This window comes from Silurus meridionalis, chromosome 8, assembly GCF_014805685.1.
Source record: "Silurus meridionalis isolate SWU-2019-XX chromosome 8, ASM1480568v1, whole genome shotgun sequence".
Taxonomy (NCBI): domain Eukaryota; kingdom Metazoa; phylum Chordata; class Actinopteri; order Siluriformes; family Siluridae; genus Silurus; species Silurus meridionalis.
In genome coordinates, this window is record NC_060891.1 from 8,411,483 (window position 1) to 8,426,900 (window position 15,418).

The window sequence follows — 15,418 nt, forward strand, 5'->3', positions numbered from 1 at the left end:
GATTTTTTAAAAAGAGTAGATGTTTTTTCTGTCTATCTATCTATCTATCTATCTATCTATCTATCTATCTATCTATCTATCTATCTATCTATCTATCTATCTATCGAAGATGGTACAAAAAAGTACACACATCCTTTACTCATGTACAATCTTCTCTGTGTGTGTGTGCTTGCTTGTTTGCATATTTTCTCCTTATAGAAAACTTTCACAAAAATAATTATAAAGCTGGATTTGTCAGCTGTGAGCTTGGTACATGTACTCCCTCTCTAGGACTCTGGTACTTTCCTAAACCTGCTCGATGGAGTTGGGTTTCTGTGAGATCAATGCCATCAGACCTCACCTCTTTAACCACAGACACACTCCTGTCCCTCCCATCTTTTCTCTGCGCTCGTCCGTTTTTCTCAAGTGACTTCTAGGAAGTGATGAAGGGGGGTGTTAGTGTTAGATGGGGGCGGAAGGTTTGGGGTCTGCTCACGCGTCTGGCCAATAATGTGCAGAGAGCAGCCGCGAACATCATTTAAAAAGGAGACAGTCGGGCGCTGCTTAAACCTTCCATCAGTGTGTGTGTGCGTGTGTGCGTGCGCGGTTTTCGGTGCGCGTGCTTGTAATTGTTTAAGGCATCGGTATGAGCTTTGTACACTCGTTCCGGCGCACTTGATCATCTCTGATCCACATATTCCTCACTGGATTTTCTCTGCTTAGAAGGACTGATCACACACCAGGTTACCACTGTGTGAATTCCCTTTTCTTTGGACGTCCCGACTTTACTGCACTCAATAAGCCTTGACAGGTGAGCTTTCTGCACGCACGCACGCACGCACACTCCTGGACATGTACATGTAGTACACATACATGATATAAGATGCATGATCAGACCATAAGGATCTTATCTCATTAATTATTTTTAGAGTAATAGGATACATCAAAAACAAGCATTTTCTATTAGACTGCAGTAACAGCGAGGTTTCTCTGAAACCCTTTGAGAAAACTTCAACATGGACTTTTCTTAAAAAAAATTCCCTGAAGAACTTTTTGGCCCTGAGAGTGCGCGTGCCTCATGAAACCGTCTAAATGTTAAAACAGTAATACGCATAGAATATACGAAATATGTTTATTAGGATTGTTTTAATCTACTTTAATATAACTCAATTTGTAATGTAACTCAGGCCGTAACTGATTTGCTGTTAGGGCCTGTTCCTGTGCTTAGCAACGATTGGCTATATGCGCGTTTACACACACTCCAAATAATACAAAAAAGGTTTTTTTGGCACTGTGCATTGAGTGGAAAAGAAAACCCAGAATGCCTTGATGCATATTTTTCTACATTTATATTTGATGCATATTTTTCCACAGTTATACTTGATGCATATGTTTATATATTTCCGTTACATTTACAATTTATATGTGCTTACAGACTTACAATATATTATATATGCTAAAAGAGGACTGGCACTCTATATGATTAAAAAACCGCTTTATAAACCTGTGAGACTTTATCACAAGTTTTCTTCATTGCTTAAATGTTCTTAAGTTAGTTAATTTCCTTTATCTATTCCACTCACAGAACCTGTGTTTATAGTCATATTTATAGGCCTATATAGAACAAATTCCATTATGTTCGTTTTTTAAAATTCTGATTATTTATAGATGCACAGAGGAACATCTAATTAACCGTGTAGTCTGTCTATCTGCAACCTGTTTCCACATATTTCCATTTGTTATTAATAACTTCATAACCACAATAACTTGTGATCGTTATACAGGTTGATTCACTATCATCATGAAAAAACACAGACTTTAGGATTACACACACACACACACACACATATATATGATGTTATGTATTGTATATTATATTCATATATTTTATATAGTGCACGAATAGACAATGTTTTACATGACGGCTTCAAATGTACATCTATACATGCATCTGTACTGCACAAAAACCAAAAACAAACAGAAGGTGTACAAGAGTAAAACTGAAGAAAGTAGGACCCCCATTTTTTATTTATTTATTTTTATACTGGACGTGATGAACAAGTTGTATTTCTTGTATTGGAGTAAAAGGATGCATATGAGTGATTGCAATTTGAAATGCAACATAGTATTGTTAACCTCGTCCACAAATCTTGTTGCATCTTGTTTCTCTTGTATCGATATATTTTGGCAGAATGACCAGATCGGTGCAGCTCACGTGCGCAGTGCTCTTGCTGTGGGTTTTTGTGTCCTGCGCTGCGGAAACCAGATCCACCCAGGGCGCCATTCCTAACCCAAGCAAAAACAAACCCAACGAGTCGGAGAGACGGCAGACCGGCTCTTCCACATCATCCTCATCCTCGGGCAGAGGCAGAGGCACGTCGTCCTCTGCAGAAGAGGTGCTGGAGTCGAGTCAGGAAGCGCTGCATGTGACCGAGCGCCGCTACCTGAAGCGCGACTGGTGCAAGACGCAGCCGCTGAAGCAGACGCTGCACGAGGAAGGCTGCGTGAGCAAGACTATCATCAACCGCTTTTGCTACGGCCAGTGTAACTCGTTCTACATCCCGCGCCACGTGCGCCGTGAGGAGGGAGCCTTCCAGTCGTGCTCGTTCTGCAAGCCCAGGCGCTTCACCACCATGACCTACACACTGTCCTGCCCCGACCTGCAGCCGCCCACGCGTAAGAAGCGCGTGCAGCGCGTCAAACAGTGCCGCTGCATCTCTATTGAACTGGATTGAAGTGTGCGATCAAACAATATCTACTTTTTTTTGTCGCAACTTGAACACCGCAGCATTACATTCTGAAAACTTATTTAGATGAAAAGCATAAAGCACGTTTTCTAAAAGGGGAAAAGAGGACACTGGACACTGATGTTGCGCAATCAAACTCCATCCAAGCGCAACACGCATTTCATCCTGCCTTCAACAATCCCATCATGAGTTCTTATCGCATGTTTTCCTCCAGAAAAAACACGCTTCATCTAAACATTAAACATATGCAAGTGTTACACACTTTTGCAACCTGTGTACAAAACAAAGAGAACCCCCAAAATAAATAAATTACATAAAATAAATAAAACAAATAAATAAATACAAATAACAGAACACTGGCAAAACACACAGCATACTTTTTTGGGACATTAAAGCCTAATCATGTAATAAGTATTAACAGGTATCTTTTTTTTGTTTTTTTGGAGAGTGCTGGAAAGTGTTTTTTCCACCATGTGGAAATAAGTGGTGATCTAATAAAACGTGTAAAGAAGACTTTTATTTAACATGATTTTAATATGATAGAAGGACGCTTGTATAATAGCTGGTGTATTATATTGTCTGTTTGTTGTGAATTTTGTTTTGTAGACATATTTTATGTACCTATTATTATTATTATTATTATTATTATTATTATTATTATTATTATTATTATTATTATACGACCTGCCTGAAAATGACATGATCTTAAACCCTTCATATATGATTTATTTAAAAATTAGAATTGAAATCACGCAAAGGAAAAAAGAAGAGTACAGAACCTGGTTATAATGAACATATTGTGGTCCATTCTGTTTACAAGTCTTTCTCTGTGACTGTTTAATGGGATTGCTGCTTTATCTTGACTGTAGGCCTGTTGAGTTAAAGTGTTAATAAAAATTACACATATATTTATAAGTCTCTTTTAATGTTTTATATGAAACTAGTACTTAATAGTACTATACACTTGCAAATTGTTTGAAATTGTATGTCTGTATTAATCAAAAACACAAATAGACCATGGACCATCATTGTCACTTACCTATATGGTAACATGGCTCTAAAAAAAATGAGAGCCTGTTATGTGTTTGGAAGTAAATAGGACTGAAATGCCTTTATATTATATATATATGTAAAACATAATAAAAAAATATCAGACAATACATTAAATGGCATTTACTGAGAAACATTTCCCATTATTTAGAATGTAAAATAATACACACCAAATACAAAAAGATTTGAGTAGCACAAATATGTTTCAGATTTAATGCATGACTTTGGTGTTGGATGGTGTGAAGCGAGGGGAAAACATTTGGTACGTGTGAGTTAGGGTTGTTCATGTCCTGATTTTCCCAGAGGTCATTAGGTTCAGTTTAATGCACATAAACAGACTGTTGAAACTTTACACAAACCACAACTAGGACTGGGTAAAGTTAATAGGAACAGAAAGACAGACAGGAGAGGGCAAAAAAAGAAAAGAAAAGAAAAGAAAGCACACACTACATATTTGGAATGAATAAATAAGAACAAAATGTTAGCTTATTAAAAAAAATGAACATTTATGTTTACTTGACCCGGTTACTCGTCCAAGACACTTTATTTATTATTACTACGCAAAAAAGAGGAAATCACAAGCAATTTGGTAACGATGAGGAATTTACTTGAGAGAAAAAATACTTTACCCATTAGAAGTTATAAATATTTTCAGTACAGGTCTCAGTTGTTCACTTTTCAACACACCATTTAAAGAATATTTGCTATGAAAAATCTATGAAAATAAATATATCCTCTTACAAGCCATAGCTGTTGCTCAAAAAGGAGATTGCATAGAGACTACAAGTTATGATACATTGCAACGGAGGTACAATATATCATATAGATGTGGCGAAAGGGCTGCTGTATCAAGCAGGAAAGTGCATGTAACAGTGATAAAGCTACAGCTATGAGACCGAATGTGTAGTTTTACAGTTAAAATTAAATCATGACAGGACAAACATTTTAAACCGCTCTAATTAATGCAGGATTTGTATTTCTTCTTTTCATTTATATCTTGAGGTCTGTAAGTGAGGTTTTAACAGATGGACAAGATCAGACATTCTGCCGGTGTCTGCAGCGAGGTGTAGTTTCTCTAAAAAATAAAGTGGAATAGGCAAAGCATTAACTTTATCTTTCTCTCTTTCTGTCTTTTTCTCCACATTTAATCCATTAAACCTAACAAGATGGCTGTAAAAATTTTGGGTTGTTCTTTTTTTTCTTTTTAATGCCCTTTTGTGTGTGAATCTTTATTTTTTGATTTTACAGGGGAATCTGAGATTCTGCCATTGGAAATGTACTTAATATAATGGAACCTGTTCTAACCAGGTAAGCAGGAGATAAATGTTGCTGAAGACATCCTTGTCCTTCATGTGGAGATGGTTTCTGTCCTATGTCCCACAGCTCCTGATTGCAATTTTGTGTCCACAAAAAGATGTCAAACGTCTTTTTTTTAGTGGAAATTTCATTTAAGAGCAGTGTAGCACAATAGAATGCCATACTCCTGTGCAAAACACTTTCTTTAATGGAGGAGGAAATTATGCTTTATCAGGCTGTACCCTCTGCCATCTTCAGCTGGAGGACACATTCGCCTCTTTTTGCCTCAGCCTCTCCTTCTGTAATAGAATATACAGCATGTTTAAAAAATGTTCAGGGTGTATCTGAGGTAATGTGACAAATGTATTTGTGGGTTTGTGGGTTTCTTACCAGACTGTTGGCATTGACCTTTTTTGTCTCCACTTTCTTCTCAGCTGTGATCTTTTTAACATTCTGCTGAGCTTCCTTTAGCCTAAAAAATGTGACATTACAAAGTTTAAAAATCATTAAAAAATATATCTATTTTTCTAACAATCTCTATTGTTTTCCTTTGCTCGCTGACTTCCTTGTTATGATTTAAGAAGATAATTTAAAGGTATTAAAATGTTTTATACATTTTTCATAATTTAAAATATCTAATAAATAAAGGATGGAACAATGTGAATAATTCATGGCATGATAACTGTCAAACTGGGTATAATGGTTTTCAAATTTAGTTCCTACACACACCAAATGGTTTTGTAGTAGAAGTATTAAATATCTTAATATGGCACACTGAGTCACCTTGAAATAACCATCTATAAGGTTATAAAATGAAATAAAAATGCCATAAGTATGTTGACCATAAGACCCAATAAAAATGTGAATGAATTTATATATATCTCCTCACATCCTGTTTGGAAATTATGTATAAGTTTACATAATCTTAATATTTTAGAATTCCTGATTATAGGTGTTATACAACATACCACTAGTAAAATATAAAATGTAACAGATTATTTGCTTAGTCCTGAACAAATTACTTTATACTTACCATTTCCAAATTAAATATAAAAACAAAATAATAAAAGAAAATATCTAACTTGTATGAATTATTTATTTAAAAGTTAGGGTTATATTTATTGCTTTATTCATTAAATCATAATAATTATTGCTTGGTAATAATTTTTGAAAAAACAATAATTCTGGAGATATTCTTTGCTGCATAATAGATATATAGATTAATAAAGGTGCTTGTGGGTCTGAGTAGAACCATAAACCTTCCCACTCCATCAGCAGCTGCTGTTTAAAATGGAAGATTTAAATATCAAGGTAGGACAAGTCAGCTAAAATTATATATGAATTTTAAGAAATGTGGACAAACTGTTAACAATATTTTAAATATTAACAAAATTAAATATTAAGAATATGGATTTTAACTTTTTTACACCCAATGTAAATCATTAGCAAGGGGCAAAAGATTCTGAACTGAAAAGCTGAGCATCTTATGTTGAATGTGTAGTCCAATTCGTAAAGTGTCTTCACACTGACAGTAACCCTGCTTCCTGAATTCCTCAGCTAGGTGTTCGGTTTAAACAGTATCACCATGTGCGCTAGCTTTAACAGCCTCCCTCACCATTCTGTGCCAGTAAAGCCTCCAGGGGGCCGCAGTGAGAGGTATTGTGCCCCAGGCTGAGATGCCCTGGGTCAGGGCCGAAGCTTTGATGCCCCTAGGACCTTAAACAACGACCTAAAAGTAGTTTATTTTTATTTGTCTGCATCGTCTGCAAAATTTGGGCTGGGTCTCAAGTGAGTAGACGCAATTGGAAGTCTGGCATGTGTTATGGGGCTCAGTCGCTTTGTTGCCTAATTGAAACACAGTACCCAAAGGTACTAAGCCATGATAAAGAGTGTGAGAATTTTAATGATGGTAAAGGTGTAAAGTAAGTGTTCAACTTCAATAATGTGTGTTAACTTCAAACAACACAAAAGCAAAGTTAAAGGCTGCTTAATAATATTAATAGAGTTGGGACAATATTCATTCCACATTCATTCCAGTCAAATTGCTTAATCAGAATGAAGTCATATTGTTTCTACCACAGAACCTTGTATTCCACATATTATAGTTTTATATTTGCCATATTCTTTTTCTCATTTTTTGTCCACATTCTGATGTTGCAAATTCTACTTTTATTATGTAAATTCTATTTTTATGCCACAGACTTGGTTTTATTTATTTAGAAAACTTATAGCCTCTGCAAACCTGATTAGGCAGTTACTATGAACACAGAATTGTCACAACATTGTCACAGAGGCATTAATAGTGATCCATTTACTTTATAACTGATACCTCTCTCATATCGCATGAAAGTTAAAACCTCTTGCTCGCACAACTTGTTTGTTGTGTCCCACTGGATACCATCTTGATGGAAACTGTTAGTCTTAACCACATGCCATGTGAATAATAAAACAAACAAATACAACAAAGTGTGACTCCTAATCATGTATGTATTATATCTGTTTACACACAATTTATGGACTTTATGAATACTGTCTTGGTGCTAAGGGATTCTGCTAGATCAAAAACTTTCTAAAGGTGCAGGATGAAACCTTTTTCTAAGAGATTTGTTTATTTGAATAGATAGAAAATCCACTCATATTTAATTTGAGAAATAGAGGAAATATTAGGCAGAATTGGCTAACCAGTGGATTGGCTAAGTTTAAATAAAGTCATCTAAAGCTATTAGTTGTTTAAATTGATGAAATGTTTTTGTCTATCTAACAAGAGAAATACACAGGGGCAAATGTATCTTTTTCTTAAAAAAAAAAAAAAGCAGTAATCTTAGAGAGAACTTTGTAACCTTACTCACTTTTCCTGGGAGATGTTCTTACTCTCACGCTTCCACACACTCTTGAAATCATTGCAGAACTCAAACCATAGTAAGAAAACATATTCAGGTGTAACCTCCTTGTCTCCGGATTTGGGTTTAAGCCCAAAGTAGGTGGCCATTTCCTTAAAGCTGAGGGGGAAAAGGAAGTGGGGTTAACCAAGTCTAAGATAGCACAGACTGAACAAGTACTGAATCATTAGAGATAAAAGAACATAAGAGCACATTTTTGGTTCATCAATGTTTTAACATTTTGAGAAATCAGGTTAGACCTATTTGAGAATGTTGGCCTGGAGCAATCCTCAGTCAGCTAAAGGACTGAATTGCATAGTCCCACTTTCAGCACAGAATCACAAATAAGAGGGTGTGCTTATTTTAATTGCACTGTTTATTGCACTGTACCACAGATAATTTATTTGTAACTGAACCTGATGTTTTCCCAGCATTCACAGCAGTGTTCCACAAGCTGCAGATGCTTCACACTGCTCAGCAACCTGCTTTGATTCAGAGATTAAAGCACCTCTCCTATTGCTGCTGTCATGACTGTCTTACTGCCAGCCATGACTTCGAAGGTTGCATGGGGATTCACAATGCTCCCCTGACATCCAGACGGATGAGGCCTAGCACTGTGCTAATAGGAGACATGCTGCATACTGGATGGCACCATGCCAGTGCCAAGATGCTTCCAAACTTTCTGTACGGTGCGCAGCATAAAACCATTGGTCATTTTTATCCAGGGCCTAGCAGGAACATTCAGTTCTTTTATTTCTTGGGCAAATTCTGAGCTTTATGAACTTTGACTCACTGATCTATTTTCTCACAAGATGATTTTATGATCTGGACATGAAACAGACAGAGGGTCATGAACAAAACAGATCCTTCTCCATCATAATGGTACATCTTGCTGTTAATAGTTTGGAACCTTACAAGCATTCTCCTCATTCCCTCTGAAAGGCAGGAAAATGGCAATAGCACAGAGGCTGTCTTAGCAAAATACACGACAGTGAAAATCTTCTGTTTCCATCTAAAATTGATATTCCCTGCTAAGCCATGAAAGCATATTTTTAAAGTAGAAGTTATACAACCTGGTTCAGTTATTATGAAACTAAACTATCTAAATAAAGCACATTTTAAAGAGCTTGTTTTTATACAAACCTCAATCACAGAATTAACATTAAAGAATAACCAAGAATGATAAAAAAATATATAATTGTCTCTGAAAAAGAGGTTTATGCATAATGTGAAATAGTTTTTTTCAACATTATGCATAAACCTGTTTATCTAAGACAATTATACAAATAGAGAGGTAGAGGAAATTGTCTTTGCCTTTACTTATACTCTTGACTGCTGTTGTGACACCACACTCTGTACTGAGGGTTGTGTTATGACAGTGGGATAAGATTAAGAGAATTCATCTTTAATTGAAAACAGAAAGACACTGGTAAGCAGAACATATTTAGAAAGCCACAAGGCAAGTGGAACAGTGTGACAAATTGGAACCTGTGTGGCAGCTCAGAACATCACAAACAATTAAAGGGCTGTTTAGATTAGACATGTCAGAGATGTTCTGTAAGGAAGAAAATTAAGTTGACTACTTCATCTGCCTTGCCTCATCAAGATTAGAACTGAATGAATACAATGTTTACTCACCCCTTGATTTTGATCGCCTAATCACTTTGGGTCTTCACTTACAGGTAAATGCCTGCAAATGCCTTGACTACTATCTCTGACAGCTTGGTATTAGCGAGCCTGTCTTAAATTCTACATCCTGGTTAAAATGCCAATCCACACACACAGACCCACAGACCCAAACACAGACACACACACAGACACACACAGACACACACAGACACACACACACACACACACACACACACACACACACACACACACACACACACACACACACACACACACAGTTTAGCAAAGTTGCCAATTCACCAACAGGCATACTTTTGGAGGTTGGAAAAAAATTAAGTGAGTTCAAAAAAATGAACCACATCAAATTAACAACAGAAAGAGCAGGCAAAACTCCATAGAGTATTGAGTTTGAGATTTAACCTGGGACCCTGGAGCACTGAGGCTGCAGTAGTTCCACCATGCCAATCTCAAACAATCATGTAAATCTTTAATTTAATCTATTATAAAAAACAGTGATGTTGGTTAAATATATAAAATGACAAGACAAAACAAAAACAAATGGTAAGGAAGCACTATCAGAGATTACCGTCCTCATGCTGAGTGGTGTAATTCCAGGTTTTATTCTCTGTTTTTATGTTTACAGGCTCTTTATTAAAAGACTGAACTGACACACATATTTTATCTAGAACCTTGGTCCTGAGAGTTTTGTGTCATTGTGTGGAATGTACTGTATATGTTTAAAAAGACAATAAAAGCCACTACATTTGACTGGACTGACTTGTATGTTGTGAATATTTGTTTTGATTCATTTGATGCTATTTCCCCACCCGTATTGTGATTTGTCATTTCTCTCACGTGTCCCTCTGTTATCAGCTCTCTATGATTTGTTTGTGTTTAAGCACCCCAGTGTTTTCATTTGTAAACTATTTTGTAAAATATTACATTCAGGTATCTGCCTTGACAATGCTGATGTTTCATGTTAGATTTTTCCCAGTTTTTGATCTTGGTTTTATTCCATGTTCATATACACATTGTTGTTTTGCCTCATGTACATTGTTTGCCAATTGCCCAGTCTTTGCCAGTTTTATGTTTCTGACTTTGCCTGCTGACTTGGATTTTTTGTTTAAATAAAAGTTTATTAATCTGTTTTAGCCTTCTCCTTCTTTCCAGTGTGCTATTTGTGCATTATATGATATTTTGAGTTATATGTCCTATTTTTTTATTTTAAATGAGCGCTTTAAAAAAAGAGTTATGTTACTAAGAAGCAAAGTTGAGTAAAAATTTGGCAATAAAAATAACTAATAATCAAATGTTTTTTATTATTAGTTTTTGTTTAATTTATTATATCCATGCTGGAATTATTTGTTAGTGCAAAATTGCTGATCAAAGCTTCACCAAGAAATCTGGCACCCACTCTGGCCACATAATGTAACTGTGCAAAAGTAGATTCACCTCTGGTATGGACGCCCACCCAGCTCTAAGAGTTTGAGTGTGCAGCCACATCCATCACCACTATGTCACATTAATGAGGTGTGTTCATGGGAAATGGGGGCGTACTCACTCCACCTCGGAACAGCTAGCACTTTGGTCTCATTTGTGGACTAAATAAATGGTGAATTAAATACCTTTTTTTAGCTGCTTGGGCCTTTTGATCAACATTAGTTAATTCAACACCTCAATGAGAGTGGATTCCAAGTGGGCAGGTTAAACTCAAAGGCTAATTAGGATACCCTGAGATAAAGCCAGGCTTGATGTCTTGGGTTCAATTATTTAATTGTTATTTTATATAGCATGCATGAACACTTTTTTATTTATAGAATAATTCTGCCTTGTTTTCATTGTCCTTTGTCTCTAAGTGAACAAGGAAAAATAATTAATTTGCTTTGTTTGTCATTTCAAAAGTAATTTTCCATTTATGAAAGTTTCCAGATACACTTTCTGCAGTTTGGCATCTCGAGTCAAATGTTTCTGCATAAATCAACAAAAGAGGTTGCATGGGAGTCACTAATGCATGTGATAAGGCTATATGACAAAACAGAAGTAGCAAACCTCTGTGTGTGTGTGTGTGTGTGTGTGTGTGTGTGTGTGTGTGTGTGTGTGTGTGTGTGTGTGTGTGTGTGTGTGTGCGTGCAAGAGAATGGGAAGGTTTCCCTAAAAGGATAAAATATTTAATCGTATTGCCTCCTGGCTAATACAAAATATAAGCAAATTTTAAGTTTTTATTAACAAAAATAATAAAAAAAGCTAAAAGTTTCCTTAGTTTAAATTTTTAACTTGTGTGTAGATTTACATTAGTAGCTGCATTTATAGTTTGAACAAGGGTAGTATGACAAATAAACAAATGCATATGTACGTTTAGATACACTTTCTAACAATTGTAGAAAAAATTTATAAGAAGAAAATACTTTGTAAGTTATTACATTAACTGAGCATTCTCTCTCTCTCTCTCTCTCTCACACACACACACACACACACACACACACACACACACACACACACACACACACCTGATTCCTTATCACCCAGCGCTAACAGCCACAGACAACAAATAAAAGCATTGCTATTACCCAATGTTATGAGGATGCGGTCTTTGCTTATCTGTCTAACATGTAGAACAGCCAGCAATGCCTGGCTGACATCTCTCATAAATCTCACTTGGCTGGGCTCCACAGTGGATGTCATACACTTCCATGCATAGCAATGCACAGTTTTTAATCCAAACTTATAACAAATACTGCATACTTCAAGTGTCTCGTAATAACTAATGTATCACCTACCTTTTCTGGGCAGTGTTGAGGCATTCCTCTTCAGCAGTATACTTTGCTTTTGCTGCAGATGAACAGACAACAGAAAACTCAATATAAATTTAAACTTGTAATAATATTGATGTTATGCATGTAACACATACAGCTGTTTAATCTTACACTTCGGATTGAGCTGCTTAAATTCAGAATAAATGACATTCTAAAATACATTCCAAAAATATTTAGTAGTAGATTTTAGGGGTTTTACAGACTATATGATGAATTCATTGACTGTGGAACAACTTTGTTTCAAACTGAATAGAGATTCAGAAATAAAAGGTAAAGAAACCACACTAGGCTAAAATTATTTTGGACAAATGAAGCCAATTTTACAGCCAAATGAACAATATTACATTTTAAATAAAAAAAGTTTTTTTGCAGTCATTTTCTTGCTTTAATAAGCTTTTATCACTTTTGTCGTTTGTCAAGGAAAAAATATCAATTTGCTTTGGTTGACATTTCAAAAGTAATTTTCCATTTATGAAACATTCCAGATACACTTTCTGCAGTTTGGCATCAGCGAGTCAAATATTTCTGCATAAATCAACAAGTGATAAGGCTATATGACAAAACAGAAGTAGCCCACCTCTGTGTGTGTGTGTGTGTGTGTGTGTGTGTGTGTGTGTGTGTGCATGTGTGTGTGCTGGCTAATACAAAATATAAGCAATTTTTAAGTGAGCATTCTCTCTTTCTCTCTTTTCACTCTCTCTCTCTCTCTCTCTCACACACACACACACACACACACACACACTCTGAATGGAGATTTACAAAAGAAAGGTAAACATAGCACACAAGGCTAAAAATATTTTCGACTAAATTAAGCCAATTCCACAGTTAAATGTACAATATTACATTTTGAAAAATATTTTGAACCATTACATTTTTTTGCTTTAATCGACTTTTATTACTTTATCTCTTTGCGTGAGATGTAGAAGTGTGTGGGAGAGCATCTTTAATGGCCAATTAATACACTTTTTTGGTGACTACTGAACCTTGGGGTAAAACATGGGAGAAAGAAAATCCTAAATTCACCACACATGAATAAAGTATAAGCATCTTCGGCAGTGTGCTGCACTCTCAGTGTCACAATGACCAGCCTGTCCACATGAGTGCATTCTATAAATGTATGTCATTATTCAGTACAATATGATATATTATTTTGCACATACTATGCACTGATCTATTCACCTTCATTGTTACTAGTTCAGCCTAAAAGCACTAAAGTTGTAAATTTTTTTTGTAGCCTGTGCATATCAGTTGAAGATAAAGTGGAATATGTTTTGACAGGTACTTTAATGCAGCATGAAAGTAATTTGCCATAAGTATGGACTAGACAACTGCATGACTGCTTTTCTGAATAATTAAAATGTTTTGATTGTGTATATTTGTGTGTTTAGCAGGAGCAAGGAGTAAAGCTTTAGTACTAGAGGCTGTAGAGTGGACCATGTAAAAAGTGTCTAAATGTAAGGCAGATGTGTACGGTGGGCCAGGCTGAGGTGCAAGAATTTATCTAGGGCCAGAGAGAGCCTGTGATCTCAGATTTATTGCATTTTTTCTGATTCATCCTATTTAAAAAAAAAAACTTTGATGAGGGGAGACGGGCCTTTTCTTACTCGAAAAGATTTAAGAGGGGGGAAGTCTTCAAAAATTGTTCAAAGGCAGGTTTTTGGGGTCTTAGCTGAGAAGGTTGGGGAAAAGTGTGGGGGGGTCGAGTGTGTGCTAGAAAACACCCCGTTCCATTATAGTGTTTGTGTATGTATGTGTGTGTGTGTGTGTGAGTCTGAATGTGTGTGGCTGATTATCTGAGGTGAGCCAAATGACAGGAGAGGGGCACTGTGGTGGGATAATAGACAAAAGGGGCGGCCCCTGGCCAGTGGCGTTGGTCTCAGCAGGGGTGGACTGGCGCCGAGGGTCCTCTCGTTCTCTCGATGCGTGTGTGTGTTTGGAGGTGGCAGGGCCACTCATAAGAGCAGCATGAGAGTATATAGAGTGAAAGGATGTGTGAATTTTTTTCCCCCAGAGCTCCCTCTGTAAACATGAAACCAGTAGTAGCTAACTAGAAAGTTATGAGACTCGCATGCTGAGAGCTACAATAAATTAAGGCTTTAAAAGCTTGACTTGCTCCTTTCGAAAAGCACCACTTGCCTCCTGGAAACACGGTTTAGAAATTCAGTGGTAATTGCAAAGTCCGCTAACAAGTTTTGACATGTAACACATGTACTCAACTGTCTATGTTAAAAATTATGCTTTTATTGGGGCTTTTTCTTCAGGCTGGTTACCTTTATTCTATGAGAAAACCTTTTTCAGCCACAAGAGAGTGGCTACTTCAGGGTAAAAATAGGTGATCTAAAATGTTTTGTGTGTTATTATTCATCTGTATTTACAATTAAGGAAAATATGGATTCATTTTTTGTTATTTAGTATACTTTAATTGTATAGATTGTCTTGGCTTTTAACTTTGCAATTGCAACTCACAATTCTTTTTACTCTAATAGACAATTTAAAAATCCTTTATAAGATCAGGACATTGGCTAAATATCTATCTATCTATCTATCTATCTATCTATCTATCTATCTATCTATCTATCTATCTATCTATCTATCTATCTATGATGGTACACAAAAGTACACACATCCTTTACTCATGTACAAGTACATACTCCTGTTTAAAAAAACTATAAAAGTTAAAGTACTGACTACACTTTCTTCTCAAGTTAATGTAAAGAAGTATTTGCTCTGACCAGGACTCAAGTGAAAAGGAGCATTACTACTGCCTGTTTTAGTGTCATGCTGAAAAATGGACCTCACACCATATTAATATATTGATATAAAATAATTTCTAATTTTGTTATCTAATGAATGTATCGAGGCTAAACAACCACCAAATAGAACACGAGCAAATATAAGATGATGATGTTCAGGTGATCAGGAATGTCTCAGTCATGTTTACATCGCTGTTTCCTTCTGTCTCATCCACATTAACCCTATATTTTTGTTGCCTTCTGCCTTGCTTGTTGTTATCTTCATAGGCTAG

At 36.1% G+C, this 15,418-nt stretch overlaps 2 protein-coding genes across 3 annotated transcripts in view; one reads left to right on the plus strand and one right to left on the minus strand.

Annotated features, from left to right (window-relative positions):
* The first annotated feature begins 461 nt into the window (after positions 1-461).
* On the plus strand, positions 462-4,221 carry grem1b (gremlin 1b). The gene is made up of 2 exons (XM_046856298.1): positions 462-790; positions 2,171-4,221. Exon 2 carries the CDS (start codon positions 2,172-2,174, stop codon positions 2,712-2,714), a length of 543 nt encoding a protein of 180 aa, XP_046712254.1. The 5' UTR covers positions 462-790; position 2,171; the 3' UTR covers positions 2,715-4,221.
* Positions 4,222-4,361: 140 nt separating this feature from the next.
* Positions 4,362-15,418, minus strand: part of LOC124390391 (formin-like) — an 87,942-nt gene continuing 76,885 nt past the window's right edge. For both annotated transcript variants that reach the window (XM_046856296.1, XM_046856295.1), the window contains 4 exons: positions 12,358-12,409; positions 7,922-8,071; positions 5,463-5,544; positions 4,362-5,371 (listed from right to left, as the gene is read on the minus strand). In XM_046856296.1, coding sequence (XP_046712252.1) covers positions 5,327-5,371; positions 5,463-5,544; positions 7,922-8,071; positions 12,358-12,409 — 329 coding nt within the window. In that variant the 3' untranslated portion in view covers positions 4,362-5,326. The remainder of the gene's footprint in view (positions 5,372-5,462; positions 5,545-7,921; positions 8,072-12,357; positions 12,410-15,418) is intronic.